General features: G+C 37.4%; 1 protein-coding gene across 5 annotated transcripts in view; it reads left to right on the plus strand.

Moving 5' to 3' along the window:
• Positions 1 to 582: 582 nt before the first annotated feature.
• Positions 583 to 17,140, plus strand: part of LOC310897290 (uncharacterized protein) — a 65,458-nt gene continuing 48,900 nt past the window's right edge. For all 5 annotated transcript variants that reach the window (XM_083830728.1, XM_083830730.1, XM_083830729.1 and 2 more), the window contains exons 1-2: positions 583 to 1,723; positions 16,964 to 17,062. In XM_083830728.1, the coding sequence (XP_083686854.1) occupies positions 1,629 to 1,723; positions 16,964 to 17,062 (194 nt within the window). In that variant the 5' untranslated portion in view covers positions 583 to 1,628. The remainder of the gene's footprint in view (positions 1,724 to 16,963; positions 17,063 to 17,140) is intronic.

Raw genomic sequence — 17,140 nt, forward strand, 5'->3', positions numbered from 1 at the left:
TTTTGTGTTTCCTACATTTTTCAGTTTTTCAAAGTGCTGGTAAGTTCTGCAGTTTTCTGACAGATACAGCTGAGTTAACCACAGGAAAATGCATAGGCACATTTCAGCAGATCCGTGTGTGTTGCAGCCTAGGAACAGCCCAGGTGCTGCTGTGGTAGGGCTTGCATAGACACAGATCTTATTGTCACCTGGCCCTGCTCTGAGTAACATCACAAGAAACCTTTCCTCTCCTGTGCCAAGCTGAGTTTGTAGGTGGGTGAAGTCAGAAAGGTCTGTTTCTTTGGTACCAGGCAGGACTATAGAGAGATCAGCAGTGGTCAGGAACCTGCAATGCGCAGCTGGGGCCATGGGACTCCATGGGCTGCATCTCCAGTGCACTTGATTTCTGCATCCGAATCAGCAGTACTTCTGAGTGAGAGGAGTGGGAGTTCAAAGACACATCCTTGGGCCTCCTGTTTCTTCCTTCCTGGGTCTAAGCAGCTGTGTGTTCATTGCATATGCTTGTTGGTTGCATCTCAGACTTCCATCTCTCTGTTCCCTCTGTGGATAGCACAGAGAAAGGCCTCTGACTTTTTCACTGTAGCTCAGTGTCCTGGTTCCAGTTAGGACAGAGTTAAGTAGCTCATAGTAGCTGGTAGGGTGCTATGTTTTGGATTAGGATGAGAAGAGCGCTGATAACATGCTGATGTTTTAATTGTTGCAGAGCAGTGTTTACACCAGGCCAAGGACTTTTCGGCTTCTTGCTCTGTCCTGCCAGCGAGCAGGCTGGGGGTGCAGCAGGAGCTGGGAGGGGACAGACCCAGGACAGCTGACCCAAACTGGCCAAAGGGGTATTCCATACCATCTGACGTCATGCTAAACAATATATAGGGGTGGCTGGCCGGGGTGGGGGGGCCGGCTGCTCGGGAATAGGCTGGGCATCGGTCAGCGGGTGGTGAGCAATTGCATTGTGCATCACTTGTTTTCTTACACATTATTATTGTTAATACTATTACCATTATCACTATTATTATTATTATTGTTATTATTATTTTCCTGTCTTAATAAACCGTCTTTATCTCAACTCACAGGCTTCACTTTCCCGTTTCTCTCCCCCCATCCCAGAGAGGGAGGGGGGAGGGTGAGCGAACGGCTGTGTGGTGTTTAGCTGCCAGCCGGGTTAAACCACAACACTCAGCTAATTGTAAGAGTTACACTGCTATAGATGGAGGTTTCTAATTAAATGCTCTAGAGATTTCTCTTAATTTCTCTGACCTCATTTCAACATAGGAAGTCAAGCTGACGCCTAATTTAGTGCATTAGCCATTTCACTGAAGTCAACGGGGTTGATTGCAAACTCTCATGAGTATGTCCCTATGCATCCCTGCCAGGCAAAAATGCAATGTCTCTGCACTTCACAAATCCCGAATGCTTAGGGCACTTAAACAGGTATTTTATATCTCTCAGTAGTTCCTTTAGTTTCAGGGAATGTCTTGGGCTTAAAATTAAGCACATGCTTAAATGATTTGCAAACTATTCTAAATTACATAAGAGTAGTAATTTGCAATTATTCAGAACAAAATCAAAGAACTTGTGAAGTGCATTGAATTCCTTAATAATTTGTGAAAGTTAGTGCAAGAGCAAACAACATGGTAGATAGGAGAAAAGTCTGTTCTCAGGAAGGTGATCTGAGCAAAGGCTTGGAAATCATTGCTTCAGCTGGCTGCATGGATCAGCCTCCTTGGTAAGGCACAGGATATAAGTTGTTGCAACAGTGACAGGAATTTTCCTGGCTTCAATGCATTGGAAATTTCCCATTAGATGTTTATCCAGATTTAACTCAAGGTCTGCACATGAATTATTCAGGTGAGAGAGCATAATTTCAGTTAGAACAAATACTGCAGGAAACTTTATAACACTGCAACAAAATGCTAAATCTGAATCTATTGTGATTAATTATGAAATGAACTAATATGGAACTATATAACTGAAGCTTTTGTATTTAACTGCATCTTAATGACATCTAGCTACCTGCTCTATTTGCGTCTTTAGCCTTGCTGACATATCAATAAAAATAAATCAAAAACTCCCTTGCTTGGTCCTTTCAACACAATTGTCCATGAAAACAAGAGGACCAAGTAGTAGCTTTGAACTTGCGTTGCTTAAGTCCAAATGAGACATCCATTGTAACATGAGAAAAATCAGGAGGAAAGACTCAAGCCTTTTTTTGTTTGTTTACTTGTGTTTTTTTTTTTTTTTTTTTTCTCATTTACTTTAGTAGTTTTGGAAATTCTGCAGAGAAGTGTATGTTTTCATAGTACATTAAAGATATCAGGTGGGTCATATTAGATGCAGATGCACTGTTTCATAGTGAGTCGGGTGCCAATGTATGTGAAATTCAGAATTCTTTGAGCCTAAAGAAAAGGTTTGATTCAGTTAGTGGAAAGTGTGGGGTATTGTTATACTTTCATCTAAGATCTTTTAAGAATTAGATATATTGTGAGTCACTTTCCCTATTTTGTGCTATTTTCCATTTTTGTAGCACCTCCCTTCCTGACTTTAGCAAAGCAAGTTCCTAAGTACTGTGAGAAAGGCTGTGCTCCTAATGATAACACTGATGATGTTTGCAGAGCCGGGAAGCCACGTGAGAAAACTAGTTATGCAGATCAAGAAGGATCAGATAAGCATCTAATTCAGTGGGATCAGAAGTGGAGCCACATATTAAGAAAAACACTTGATATGTGTTTTCAGATTCTTGAGTCTGTTTTAAGCACACACAAGGAGAAGAAGCTTAGGTGATATGAAGTTGAGGGAGCTCTGCTAGGCCACATCTGCTTAATACCTGGTGCAACGTTCTCCTATTGCTCTTTGGTTCGTAATTCATCTCATTAAAAAACTTTCCACTAATTCAGTGGAACTGCCTAGATGATAATATATATTAAGATGACTTGTAACTTCTGCAAACAAGGATTTTTTTTTCTTACTTGGTGCAAGGAAGTGAGAAAGGGTAAAACAAATGAAGGGACAAAAAAAAAAAAAGGATGCATTTCTTAGAAGCACACATTAGAAATAAAATGAATAGAATTTTGTAGAATTCACCATTTGATGCTGGTTTAATTGATACTGGTAAGTAGTGATTAGATAGTAGTCTACCTAGTAGCTAGGTGTGGCTAGCAAATTTTTATCTCTCTCAGTTACAAGAGACAACAGAGTTCTTGGAACAGCGTACCATAGGTTGTTTCCTTATTTATTTTCTATTAAATGTTATGGAGCATTTCAATACTTTTAATATCAGAACAAGTAATATTAACCTGTAGCAGGGATTATAGATTTTATCACTTACTACATTAGACTGTATACTTTCAATGTGCTAAGCCATTCATTTCATCTATTAATGTGCTTTGCAACAGATGGACTATATTAGGCCAATCATTTGGAGAACATATATGATTATCAAATAATGGATTTCTAGTCTTTTCTTTACACTTTTGGAGTCTTGTTCTTGTACAGAATATACATACTTAATTCACAGATAATAAACCTCTATAAATTTTTCCTAACTAATGTAATGCTCTATAAATTCTCAAACATTTGCTGAACACTAAGAACAGAATAAACCTAAAGAGGTGGAGAGGGCCTGATGTCTTTGTGCTGGAGCTTTTGGTAGGAGGGCTTGACTAAGGAAGGGCTGGGGACAAGCAAGTAGATACTCAGAGAAAATGGGAGCACTTGGCTCCATTTCACCTTGCACTGGGAAAAGGGGGAGATTGTAGAGATTGGAGTCGACTAAGATAGCCTACAGTTTGCATGGGGTCCTTCAGGTATTAATTTATGTGATGTCCATACTCTTTACCAGCCTTAAATCTCCTCAAAAAACTCCACCCCATGACTGCCCTAGCTTCCTCCTTTCAGGCATCATACCCTCTGCTCCCTGCAGTTTCTTGACAGCATGTTTTCCTCCAAGATGTTTTATGATATTGTACATCCTCCTATCTATCAATGGAGTCTTCTCTGGCAGCTTTACATCATACAGAGCCTAAAGTGAAATGCAGAGTGACTTCAACCAAAGGAAATTTCTCTGAGGCTCAGGAAGGTGTGTTTGGTGCCTGGTGCTTGTGTAACTGGCTTCATTTATCTTGTTGAAATAACTGAGAAGGTACTAGCACAGTAAAGAAAATCTACCACTGCCTTACAGGCAATGCTTCAAGAAGAAATTCAGTAAGAAAATATGTTATCTTGTAGAATTTGTGCAGTTATTTTCACAGAAGTATTCATTTATCATAATGCCAACACAGCACCTTAAGTAAATGATTTTACTTGGTTGTGGGTTTAAGGCCAATAGTTGAGGAATAAGACCCATAACATCAGAGACATAGGTATGAAAGAGTAGTTTCTAGAGTGTAAAGCAATCATGTTGAATTTTACTGCTAGTGAAAAATCTGCAGGAATGGTCCAGAGAGTAATAGGTACCTAAATTTAAATGAAGGGTGACTTTTAAAATTACCATGTAGTTCTTGTGTTGTCCTCATTCTATTGCTGTGCTCTGTACTTGCCTGTTTCTTTAGCATTTTGATTCATGATTATTCTACACCCACTATAATTTAAATAGGGATAAAAATACAAGTCTGTGTAAAAGTTTTTTTTGTTTGTTTTTGTTTTTGTTTTCTCTCTCTCTCTCTCCCTTTCTCTCTTTCTGTCAGAAAAGCTAGCAAGAACTCTGAAAACATTCAACAAGTTCGCAGGTTCTTTTGTAATTTGAAAGGTCATCCAAATCTACTTATTTTCAGAAATGTGAGGGATTAGGAAAAAAACTTCTGTTATTTTCCCCTATTGTATGTAAGAAATTGAAAACGGCAGTACGAAAAAAAAAAAAAGTTTTTTTTTTGTTCATTTTAAAAGTTAATGATTGAGATTGCTTTAACAACCTGGCAATATGTGTAAATTTATTTTAAATAAATGAGCTTGAAATAATTAAAATGTAAAAGTAATCTGAGCAATTGTAGCATTTGTTAAGGGAAAAAATTCTTTAAAGTAACATATTTGTATTACTTTATATAGGAAAAGGGTGCCAGTAAGAATTTGTGACAGAGGAATTTAAAAAGACCTGAAACATAAACGTCACTCTACTATTTAATGCATCTTGGTTACATTTTACTACAGCATCTCCAGATGAAAAAAAATAAAAATCAAAAAAAAAAAAAAAAGAAATTTGGAAGGCGAATAACCTATTTCTAGAGGTAGTGATTATTTGTTAGAGACTGCTCACGTTCCTTGAGATACAGCTAGATACTTAAAAGGAATCTAAACACATTGATCAAGAAGGTATCATCTACAGTGCTTCCACCTGTGATAATGGAGTGGAAAAGTACTTTCCTCTTCAAGCCCAATAATGCTCCTTAAGGAGTGTAATAAACTCTCTTGAAACTCCCATCTTCCCCAGAGGCCAGGATTTACCAATCCTGGTGAAAAGGGAGGTCCAGACACCACAACAGCAACATCTCATGACAATGAATTAACATGACACCAAATGCTCTGTATCAAAATAGAGGTGAAGTAATACAGATATGTGAACAAAATGCTAAGAGGTGATAATGGATGATATTACAGAAATGAAAACAGAATAAATAGTTAAATTGCTTTTTAGCTAGTCAAGACTTAATCAGAGAAATCAAAGCTTTCAAGTACAGTATGGAGCTTTAGGACTGACCAGTTTTCAAGGATCTTCTGTTCTATTTTGTAACTCTTGCTGATGCTGCGTGTTATTCATCTTCATCAGTGTCAAAAATTGTATCAACTGCTGCAACAGCATGACCTCTACAGACAAACATCATCCCTTTTCACCGTTTGAGGAGGTGAATTGCATCACTTATCAGTATGTAGAATTGCTTGCTGATTGATAGTAGCAGTCTCATTGGAATTAAGATGGATAATTTTAGTTTGGGCAGAATGCAGAAATAGTTGCATCTCCACAGGACCTTCATCTGCCTTCTTTCGCTTTACTTATCTAAAATAGATCCTTTAAGCCTCTGGAGATCCAGTATACTTACCTGTCTGCTAATGGCACCAGCAGGTAGGAGTGCAAAACAGTGTTTGAGGGTATATTGGTCAGAGAGCATGAAGGCAGCAAGATGTGTTGGATTACAAAATTGCAGCTGCTGTAAACATACCTGCCAACAGGGCACATTATAAAAATGAAGATATCTGGTAACACTTTAGTGATCTACAGAAGCGGTACACAAGCAGCTAATCTCTTGATGTGCCATAAATCTGACCAATAGTGGATCCCGGACTTATACCATGTACTCTGCGAATGTGGCATATTCGGGATGTGCTACAATTGCTGAAGAACACACCAAATTTATGTTACATACCCAGAGAAATGGCACTGTTGGAATGTTGTGGGACTCATAAGTCCTGGAAAAGCTATGCTCACTGCAAGCTCGACAGAGTCACCTGCACCTGCAAGGCTGGTAAGGAATGACTGGAATGAGCACCTTGTGTTGCAAAAATTATCTCTATATAGAGGAAACTGTAGGGTTTTACAATAGCCTGAAAGTCTTTGTTTGTTTACAAACAAACTTTGTTTACTTAACTTATAGATCCAATTTTTCCAGTATATCATTTATACAAGACCTTCTGTATGAAATTACATGTCTGATTGGCATTGCTTTTTCATTTCACTTCTGTAAGATAATGAACTGGGAAAAATAAAGGACAATATTTATTCATTTTTAAATGTTTAGTATGGTTACATCCACTACCTGTAATTTGATCTCCAAGTAAAGATAGGAAGAAAGTAAATAGTGTCATTCTATATCAAAAAAAAAAAAAAAAAAAGCAATAGCAGTTTTGCTGAAGCCTTTGCTTTTATGCTCTGAGGAAATAAACCAGAATGTTTTGTTTCAGCTCAGATCCTAAGACTTTGAATTGGTTAGGTAATTGAAAATGCTTAACATAGGATGGTATTTCCTAGCAATTCCCATGATGTTGTTTGGGAGCGTATTCTTCTGTGTGAGCTGAACTCAGGGGAGGATTAAACAGCCCAGGATGCAGTGAAGAATTCCCCTCTGAACAAAGTTGTGTTATATGCTCCAAGATGAGCACAATTATGAAGACAGAGTTTAATGAGGGGATTTGCATTTTAAGTCATGTTATAGATTACATTTTAACATAGTTAAAATGAAATGTTTTTCATCAGCCCTGAACTGAACTGGGAGCTTTCATTTGCTCAACACTTTTGAAATGAAGTGTTTCAGTATAATTTAAAAAGAATTGTTGGATTATTTAACTCTGTGAAAAGAATTGATATTGATAAGTTTATTCGATATGGGTTTTTTTTGTTTGTTTGTTTTCTAGGCAAAGAACAAGTGTTGAAATACACATTCTCACATGGTCTGGAAATTTGAAGTTTGGTTAATATTAGGTTTGAAAAAAATATCTTGTTGGAATATAGTATAAGCTATAGTGATCTTACAAGGTGAATAAAATGCCTGCTGCAACATGCCTATGTTAGTACTACTCACTGTCACAGAGGGCAAAGAAAGGAAGTTCTATTTAATATTAATGAGACTACATTCTTCAGGAGAAGGCATTAATGACTCTGGGCTCAAACATTATTGGTACTGTGTGTGGTACTTCTTTAAGCCCAACAACTGAATGGGGAAAGTAAAGCATTGTGTATTATATGTTAAACTGGTGTTGAATGTTCCTTGTAGTACACAGGACTTCCCTCAAACCTGTCCTTTGAAACAACCTTGGGAGGATAAAGTCATTTTGGAAATATGAAACACTGAGCAAGTATCTGAATTAAGAGATGACCCCAAAGATATCAAATTCCTATTGGATAATCACTACTAAACTCCGCACATGCCTTAGAAGTATGAAACATTTCATCAGGCTTTGTCCATCAATGTAGTGCAATGAACAAACATTCAGTTCAGATCAGTAAAGGCTGAAAAGAGCAGAGAGATCTCAATGACTGCTAAATATTAATAAAGTCCCAGGCACTAGAGCAACTGCAATTATAATTTCTTGCCTTTATAAACTGGAACAATTATATTTTAAGGTTTCCAAAAAAGCACCCTTGTTTAATTTGTCCTCAAGAATACCATTATATGCTTCAACAACTTGATTTGTGATCCATACAACCAAGAAGCAATGTTCTGATTTATACATGTTAAAACCAAATTATATTAAAAAAAAAAATTTTAGTCCACACATAGCTGGTTCCAATGCATTGCTAAAAGTCAGCTACTCCAATCTTAAATGATGCAAGTGAGGATAAGGCCATTGATTTAAATGAAGTTATGCTAATTGACATCAGCTTAGTAGTTTCATCCCATATATTCTATAATCAGAGAAAAAAAAATACAAATTTGTGAAATTATTTGCTTTGATAATATCTCTGCAATTGCTCTTCTTTGTGGGATTTATGAGTAATTAACTGATAAGCCAGGCTGAATCAAATTAAATGTAATTGCTGTGTAATACCTATGCATCTGCAGCTTAGAGATTGTTTAAATGAATTACTCTGCTCTTTGTTCAGTGTAAATCCACCAGATGTATCATCATCTGTGAGCTTCCCTTTTTCTTCCTGCACATGAACAAATGGATTTGGGAGTGTTGTGATAAGTGGGCCCTACAGCTCTGTCCTAACTGTAAGTTTCAGTGTGTGAGCCAATAAAAAGTTTCAGTCTGTGTAAAGTCATGTCTGTGCTGGCAAAATGGTGATACTCATAAACTACAAGAACTTAGGGATGAAAAGAAGAAGATAAACCTTATAGTTATATGGAAATCACTAGTTCTGAAAACACAGTATATCACTGTTGATTTTGTATTTTTTTTGACAAAATGTAATTTAGTTGTTTCTCAAGTTTTCTTTTTCTTTTTTTTTTTTTTTTTTCTTTCTTCCCCTACTCCTGTGTGGGTCTGCCCATTTTTATGAAGTTGTATTCACATTTGGATACAGTATTTGGCCATGTGGAGAGTTTCATGATCAGACCAAAATCAAGGGTCAAAAGAAATAAAAAAGCCACTAACCTGGTAGGATTACATCTTCCTTTAGGAAACCTGATCACCACAGCCCCACAAAAACTAATGCTCCAGATTCTCCCCTGGAAGGCATGGACAGTTAGGTACATTACTCATCAGGAAAATTATTGGAACCTACTATCACTGGCAGCGAGAAAGCTGCCCAAATGAGCAGGAGGAATAATCCTGCTTTAGTAAATATTAGCTTCAAATGCAATAACTACCGTTTATTTGGGATAATTATTTTTCTTCTCTGAATATAAAAATGCTGCAGCCAGAAGCTGAATCTTGGTTATATGTTGAAGCTTTTTTTTTTTCCTTTTTTTTTTTCCTTTTTTTTTTTTTCTGAATAGTCTTGGTAAGTGCTAGCATATTTAGTTTAAAATATGCAACGAGACATTCCTGCCTTCACCTCACACAGAGAAAATATTCCATCCATTCAGAGAGTTTACTTTCATCCAGGTATATTTTCTGCTAAATATTCAACCTACATGGCCTTCTACAAGCTTCATCCCAATTACATGGATCAGAATTGTCATCATTGCAAGTTTAAATACTCAATTCCAAGTCAAATTTTAAAACAAAAATGAAAATATAAAATACAACTGAATCTGAAAACAAGGTACTTTAAATGTATTTACTATTTTTTATTTTTTTTTTAAATTGGATCTTAGGTGTTCAACATTAACATCAGGTTATGATTTTTACAAGTTTTTGCCCTATGTTTTTTACAGTGGTAGCTTGTCATAATGTATGTTGAAGAGTTTTACCTTCCTTTACTCCTGAATAATGCTTTTTATAGTGAGAAATATTCTTAAAATGTATTGTAATAATGTTGATGATCACTTTATACTTAGTATACACAACCTCAGGTGTGGCAGTAATGTTACAGTGGTCACAGAGCACCTGACATGTCTCACCGTCCGTCTTGCTGATGTTTTATATCACATCAGTAGCCTGCAGACATACTCTTTAGGCACAGTAGCAAGTTCACTGTGATCACTGTTACACAGATAAAAAATAGACATGGGTTGAACTGTTTGTAAGATCTGATCTACTGAGTGCTCTGGGGGATTATGCACATATAGTCAAGTCTGTAAGCGGTTTACTTGAAGGTATTCTACATAACACCAACATTCATTACAGACATTGACTTTCTGTATCACTGGATGAACATCATTGAAGCTATGCACTGCTTGCCAGTAATCTTGTAAGTGAGGAAGAGCAGCTTAGGTCTATTTTACAGTTAGGGTAACTTGCCAGAATTTTTGTCATTTGTAGGTCTGTGAAAACACAGTTTCATCAAAATAACTTTACGTTAAATAGAGACCAGTGAGTTTCTTGAAGATTATATAGTGTCTGGTTATATATATACATATTTTTTTAATCATAGATGCATGATAAAAGTGGTCACACAAAATGTGGATGATAACTTACATAGGTTTTGTGGGTAGAACACTGAATTTGGAGTCAAGAGAGTCACAGTGCCTTCAAGGATTTGTTGCTGATCTGTTGCTGCCTGATCTAGTCCAGTCTCTTCACCTCATCTTCCTCATATTTTTCCCTCTTACTAGTCTTACTTTTCAGTTGAGTAACACATAAAGCCTACACAAAGGCCATCCCAACTCAGTTAGTACCTTTGCTGAAATGCTGTTAAGAACAGTTCACTTGCTTGTTCTCTAGCTTGTTAATTAGTATATGTATATATATATTTGTCAGTATTTTTTTCATACATGTTTGCAACGTTGAGCTTATCTGCAATGATTTAAGAGAAGAAAAGTTATGTGAACAGCTTGCTGTCTGGATATGCAGTGTGATATCTGGATGAAGTTACCAATATAACAACGTTCTCTTCATAATGCAAGACTGCAGAAGAGCTGTATTGGATGACTAAAGATGTTGATACATTCACTTTTTTTTTTTTTTTTTTTAAGTAATTTCAAAGATATGATGGCTTGACGGGAAAAAGAAAACATACAGATAGTATTATAGCTAGAATTACAGCTAGTAAGCTTAAACAATGAAAATTGTTACTAAGTTATTTGAAAATATTCAAAAGTGAAATAGAAAAAGTAGTCTTATTGTTGAAGGAAGAACAGACGAGAAAAGCAATTAAAAGTTGCAAATCTGAAGAAAAAATGACTGAGAGATAAACAAGAGTTTTCTCTTAGGATTTTTTAAGTGATTAGAGGAAAAACAGCTGTTACAAAATCCAGCACACCCATTAGAATATTTAGTCAGAAGTAATGAGTATCCAAGAAGTTACAACAACTTTCTAAAATATTGGCCGATGACACAGTGCAGGCTATGGTTTAAAAGCTGTTCTCCAGAACAATGATGGGAAGATGCTAATGAGAGGCAGTGCAGTAGATTCAGGATGTCAAAATCACATCCTTAAACCACTTCTTTATCCTATCTGTGTGAGCAGACAGATATATCAAACATAAAAGACGGTTTGCACCAAGTTGTGCAATAGACACAATGGAATAGAAAGCAGTGCAGGCTCAGGATCTATTCTGTCATAAAACTGTCCAACCACTAACACATACAAGAGAACCATGGTGAAAACAATAAACTTGAACAGATAGTAGCCTTTTGAAGCTATAACAGCAGCTTCACCATCACTTTGTAGAAAATGAATTCATCTTTAGTAGTATGGATTCAAACGTATTGTGAAGTGTGTTAGAACAAAGCAAACAAGGCTATTGTGTGTTTTGCTTTGGCTCCTGAGTTGCAGTAATATATATTATGTTCATTTCTCCCCACCTTCACTGTGAAACTGACTTTCATGATGCAAACTGGTTTACAAAGGACACATTTTGGTGAGCTGTTTTCAGTTAAATTAAATTGAAGCTGTCTCTGTAACCTGAGTCCTGTTTGCTGCTCCTTTCCCAAAACACTTGAAGTTGTCATTAGGAAAAATCAGGTTGTTTCTTCTGTCGTATTGCAGTAATACAGCTCTAGCAGCCTGCTTGCAGGAATCAAAAATAATAGTAATAATAATAAAAGCAACAATAGTGTATAAAAAAAAGAAGCAAGGGATAAATATATACTTTAAAAATACATTTTGGTCAAAAAGAAGTCTCAACGAAAAACTGAAATCATGTAATCCCACCTCCTGTTTAGTTATGTTGCATTACAAACATTGCAAATCTAGAGGAGTCACTCAAACAATGTTTCTCACACATTAGCCTCATGAAAAAGCTATGGGAATGTCAAATCTCCAGAACTGGAGCTGTGAATCACAGCCTGTAATAGATCAGAAAGTAAAAATTATGGAAAGCACTTTTGCTTGAGATTTGCTGTGAAGATGGTCATGCTTGGAGGCTATTTCTTTAAAGAGACTTAAAGTTTCTATTTTCTCAAGGGTAGTCTGTTCCTGTCCCTCAGTTTTGTTATTCTGACATTCTGATTCATCTCAATTGTCTTTCATTTACCCAGCAGAGAGAGAAGAGGTAAGGCAGGCTTTCTAAATTATGTGTCAGAGAGAGGGAGCTGAAGAGTGTCGGAACTGGAAATAGTTTTTAACTCATTTCAGGCTCAACTGCCAAAACACGGGACTGGATTTAGAGCTATGTTTAAATTTCCTTAGTGCTAGATGAGGACCAGGCCAGTGAGCAACTGGCAAAGTACAACCCCAGTTTAGTTAGGGAAACAGAATTTAATACTGTACCGAATGCCTCCAGGGAGTTGTTTTCAAGAGACTATCCCAGTGAGAACTTGCATACCCCGCTGTAGCCCTTTATTGGTGGCAAATAACGAAAACAATCTGTCCCAGCAGTAGTTCTAATATCTGATCCACACCAGAATCTTGTCAGGATGCCAGAGTCCAGCACCCTCACACTCTTCAGGCACATCATGATTTTCTGTAACTAGAAACTTACTGGAAGTTTCTACTTTCTTCCATGAAGTTTCTTCCATTCCCCCGTCTTCTGTTGTCTTTTGGGAGGAGAAAGGTAACTACTGCTCTGCACAGGAGGTCCTGGGGAGGAGGTGTGTAGGGTGGGAGCAATTAGACTCAGTGAGCAGGACTATTCAGCAGAGAAGGGAAGCAGCAATAACATCTGAGTTCAAACTCACTCAAGAGAAAAGGAAGCTGCATAAACTGAGGTGTAGCAGGCAAGGTGCAGTCCTGTTTGGTAGGCAGCAATTGATTGGACAGCAGACCATACAGGAATCACTACTGCTGAGCAAGGCCTTGAGGGGTTATGATGCTGGTAGCATGCAGCAAGGCCATAGCAGGAGCAGGAGTAGAGTGGAGTCTGAGCAAATTATTTTTAATTTAGCCATTCATTTTTAATTTAGCTGTTGTGACCTGGAATGCAGACCAGCCTTGAAAACCAAACTGTGCAGATAAGCAGGAGACAGCTCCCCCTAGGAGTGGGATAGGAATTAAAGAAAGAAAAAAGGCTGTGAAATCTATAGAATGAAAAATTAAAAAAAATGAGATAACTAATTTTCAAGCTGTGGGCTAGAGAAGAGAATATAAAAAATTTCCCATTAACTGCACTTGGGATTTGTTGAACACTTTTTGAATTATTATTTGTGTTTTATACTTTCTGCTTCTGGTAGAGTTATGTCATTAATTATTAGTTCATTAAAGTAATTTTTGCTTCTGTGATGGACTGTCAGTGCTTTGGCAAGCCAGGCAGGTTGTTTCCAACTCCTGCGCTTTGTCAGAATGTTTAGGGAGAGACAGTTTCTCTTAAACTCTGTATATTTCACACCCTCTTAAATCATCAGGACACTTGCTTTTCTGTCTGTCTCATTCTGCAGATACAATCCACCTGGTGTGCAGTGAGTGGAAAAATATTTTACAATGATTCTTTGATGTTTGTGGACAGTTCAAAGTTACTCCCATTTTGAATATGAATGAATGGAGAAAAGAGGGAGGGCAGTGTCATGGGTCTGAAAAGATTCATCAGTTTCCCAGCTGCCATTACATGCTGAAGCTACTCTTCCCATCTCCCATAGCTCCCTCCCAGGCAGAATGCATGTTGGCTTTTTGCTGATGTTGAACATTTTTTGAAAAATTCGTCACTAAGTGTCATTGTTGGATGCTGGATGCAGAAAGTTGCTAACTAGGGTACAGTCAAAGACACCCATGAGTAAGAAGTGTTTGGTCTTAATCTTGTGTCCATTAATTTATTTGGTTTGGGATTCAATAACTGTGAGCAGAAATAATATTGCAACACTCCATGATTAATTGCAAGTACATTTGAGATAACCATCATCTTTACGTGAGATGATTTTTCTTATCCTTTGCACATTAAATGTCTTGTAAAGACCTTGTTTTCATCCTCTTTGTGGGATCCCATCCCACCTGGCAATTCTAGCCTGTGTATCTCAGGAAAACAACTGAGCCAAAAATTTGTGAAGATGTCCAGAGCTCTGTGCTGCCTTCTCATGTATCTGCAGACAATCTTTTGTATGATAATCAAGAGGAAGGATGCTCAAGTGAGTCACTGCACATCTCAAATCCAAGCATAGTAGAACAAACTGGGGTTACCAGCTATGGTTTTCCAGATAGAAGATCCACCATGAAAGACTAAGTATGATACATACAAAAAGACTGTATTATGAAACTTGTTAAACCAGTAGTTGAAATTTGAATAGAAAACTGGGAGAAAGCACTGGGTATTCATTAGCCAGATACACTGGATACACTAAGGATGGAAATTTACCAGATTGCTGTGTATTGAGAGAGAAAGAATGAAATTATTACAACGCTTTATTTATTTATTTATTTATTTGTTTGTTTATTTATTTGTTTATTTATTTATTGACAAATGTATTTAGTCCTAAATCCAAGCCACTGGATATAGGTTGTGAACTATAAGAAATTCACTCTTGTTTGAAGGACTGGAAAATTTTTATCAAGCAATGTGTCTGGTATTGGGGAAGATGTTTATCTGATATGTAGATGAAAGGTAACGTGATTCTTCTGAGAAAGAAGGCTTAACTTTTGCATTAGTGTTTGCTTTCATTCATTTTAAATTTCTTTTACTTCTTCTTGATTTCTACTCTAGTATTAATTGTGAAAATAATTCTTTCCTCTACAGGAAATGCTGTACCAATACCATACCAATGCTGTTGGTATAATGGAAACATGATCTGGAAAGACTTAAAATGTGGGACATGCCACTCACCATTTCTATGAACAAGTTAGTGGTCTCAAGAGAGAATAAATGTGAAAAAAGTAGCTACTTCCACATGTTGCTCATAGATGCCAGATGGCCAGCTTGTGGTGAGCAATTAATTTGAGTCAGTGACACTATGAGCTAGGTCTAGGTGGGATTTAATACCCTTGTTCCTATGGGGGAAAATGATCTGAGACCCCATCTTTTTCTCTATGTGCCAGCATCTAGTAGAGGAGGTGCTATGACTGGAAACTGATATACTTTGGTAACCTAATTAAAAACAAACAAACAAACAGAAAAAAAAACAATGATTTTGAACAGTGACTTACAGAAAATCTGTGAGGGCATGTCCACAGGATCGAGAAACCTCTGTGCTAAGAAAAACCTGGAATGGTTTCTGTTACCTACTGCAAACCATGGCTGTGCTGTCTCCAGACCCCAGCTGGTTATGTTCAAATGGTGTGAGTGTCCCCACACTTAGCCAAAACCATGGTTTATTTACCTCAGAAATTATGCAAGTGACTCTCATTATTTTATTTCTTAGTTGTGCTTGGCCTCCTTTGTGATTTGCATCTGTTCTGTACAAAGTCAGGGTGGGATCCAGCTGCTCCACAGCCGAGCTGTCAAATGGCTGGCAACACAAACCCCCTGGGCCATGCTGGTAAAGAAAATTTCTGGCCATCATGACCCCTCCTGGTTAAATTCTCCCCCATTATTCTGGCAGGCGCTGGGTATGTGTGTTTCAGTAAGTTTAAGATCTTTAAACATTTACTTGGCTCTTTGTTTTCTTGTTAGAAAATGGGGAGACAGTCTGTTTCTAATATCTGCCAGGATCTCTTGAGCTTGTGAGATTACCTTTCCCTAAATTATTAAACATCGTCTTTACAGAGAAGGATAAGGAAGAGGTCGAGCGCCATAAGACTGTACCAGAAACTCTGGTCAAACAACTTTGTGTGTTCAAGCTACAGGGCTGTCCCAGGGTCATATTTTCAAAGTGGCTCTGAGGAGTTACATTTTTACTCTTAAATCCCATTTAAAATTAACATCCTTTTTAAACATCCCTCTCTGCTTGTTATTTTGGAAACCACAGTGTTACCCGGTGGGACAGGGAGATGTCTCCTTTCTGCAGGAAGGCCAGGGCCAGGCAGGGACTAACAGTACTTAGTAGCTCAGCAGTAGTGTCAAGTTACTGAAACATTGATCTCCTTGACCCCACTAATTAAAAAGTGCTCTAAACTGTGATTTTGAATCTTTGATTATTCTGTTACTGTCAAATACTTCTTCAGTATTCACACAGCTTTATAGGAGGTGGTGGAATTCAAATATAAGGTTCAAAGATTCCTGTGAAATAAATAAAATATTTTGCCTGATGCAGATGTGATCAAAGATTAAAACATAACCACAGTACATGCAGAATGATTGCGTTCTGTATTTATGACTGGGTTAGTCTTGGCAAATTGTAAATAATACACTGCTGAGAGCAAACAAACATGGCAAAATACTGGGGATCTGGTTTATCAGTATGCTCTGGCTGTTTGGTTCTCCATCAGAGTTTACAGCTGGTTCATGTTGTTGGAGTAATGGAAAGCTGCCAGAAGTTTACAAGGGAATGTGGGTCAGCATGTGCTTTGACTTTTTAAAAATTATTATTAATTTTAAAGGAAAAATACAAAAATCTTTGTCTAAGATCACAAAGCTGACACCAGCCTCTATAGCTAATTTGACATGCCAGACTGACTTTTCATAGGCTTTTCTGGTTATTTAAAATGAAGCTACTCTTGAACATAATTGCTGTAACAAATGTCCATCCACAGGCCGTGCCTGGGGCTGTCATTCACCTTCCCTACAAGCAGCCAGAGGCAAATGAAGCATGACTTACTGCCAGAAAGCAAGCAGTTTGATCTCTGGAATTGGTAAGTTTATTTTGGGATGAAGTCTCTGCTGTCATCCTTCCCTTTCTGTGCTATGTGAGGGAGTTCCCCTGACATGGG

Source organism: Anser anser, assembly GCF_964211835.1.
Source record: "Anser anser genome assembly, chromosome: 3".
NCBI classification, from domain to species: Eukaryota; Metazoa; Chordata; class Aves; order Anseriformes; family Anatidae; genus Anser; species Anser anser.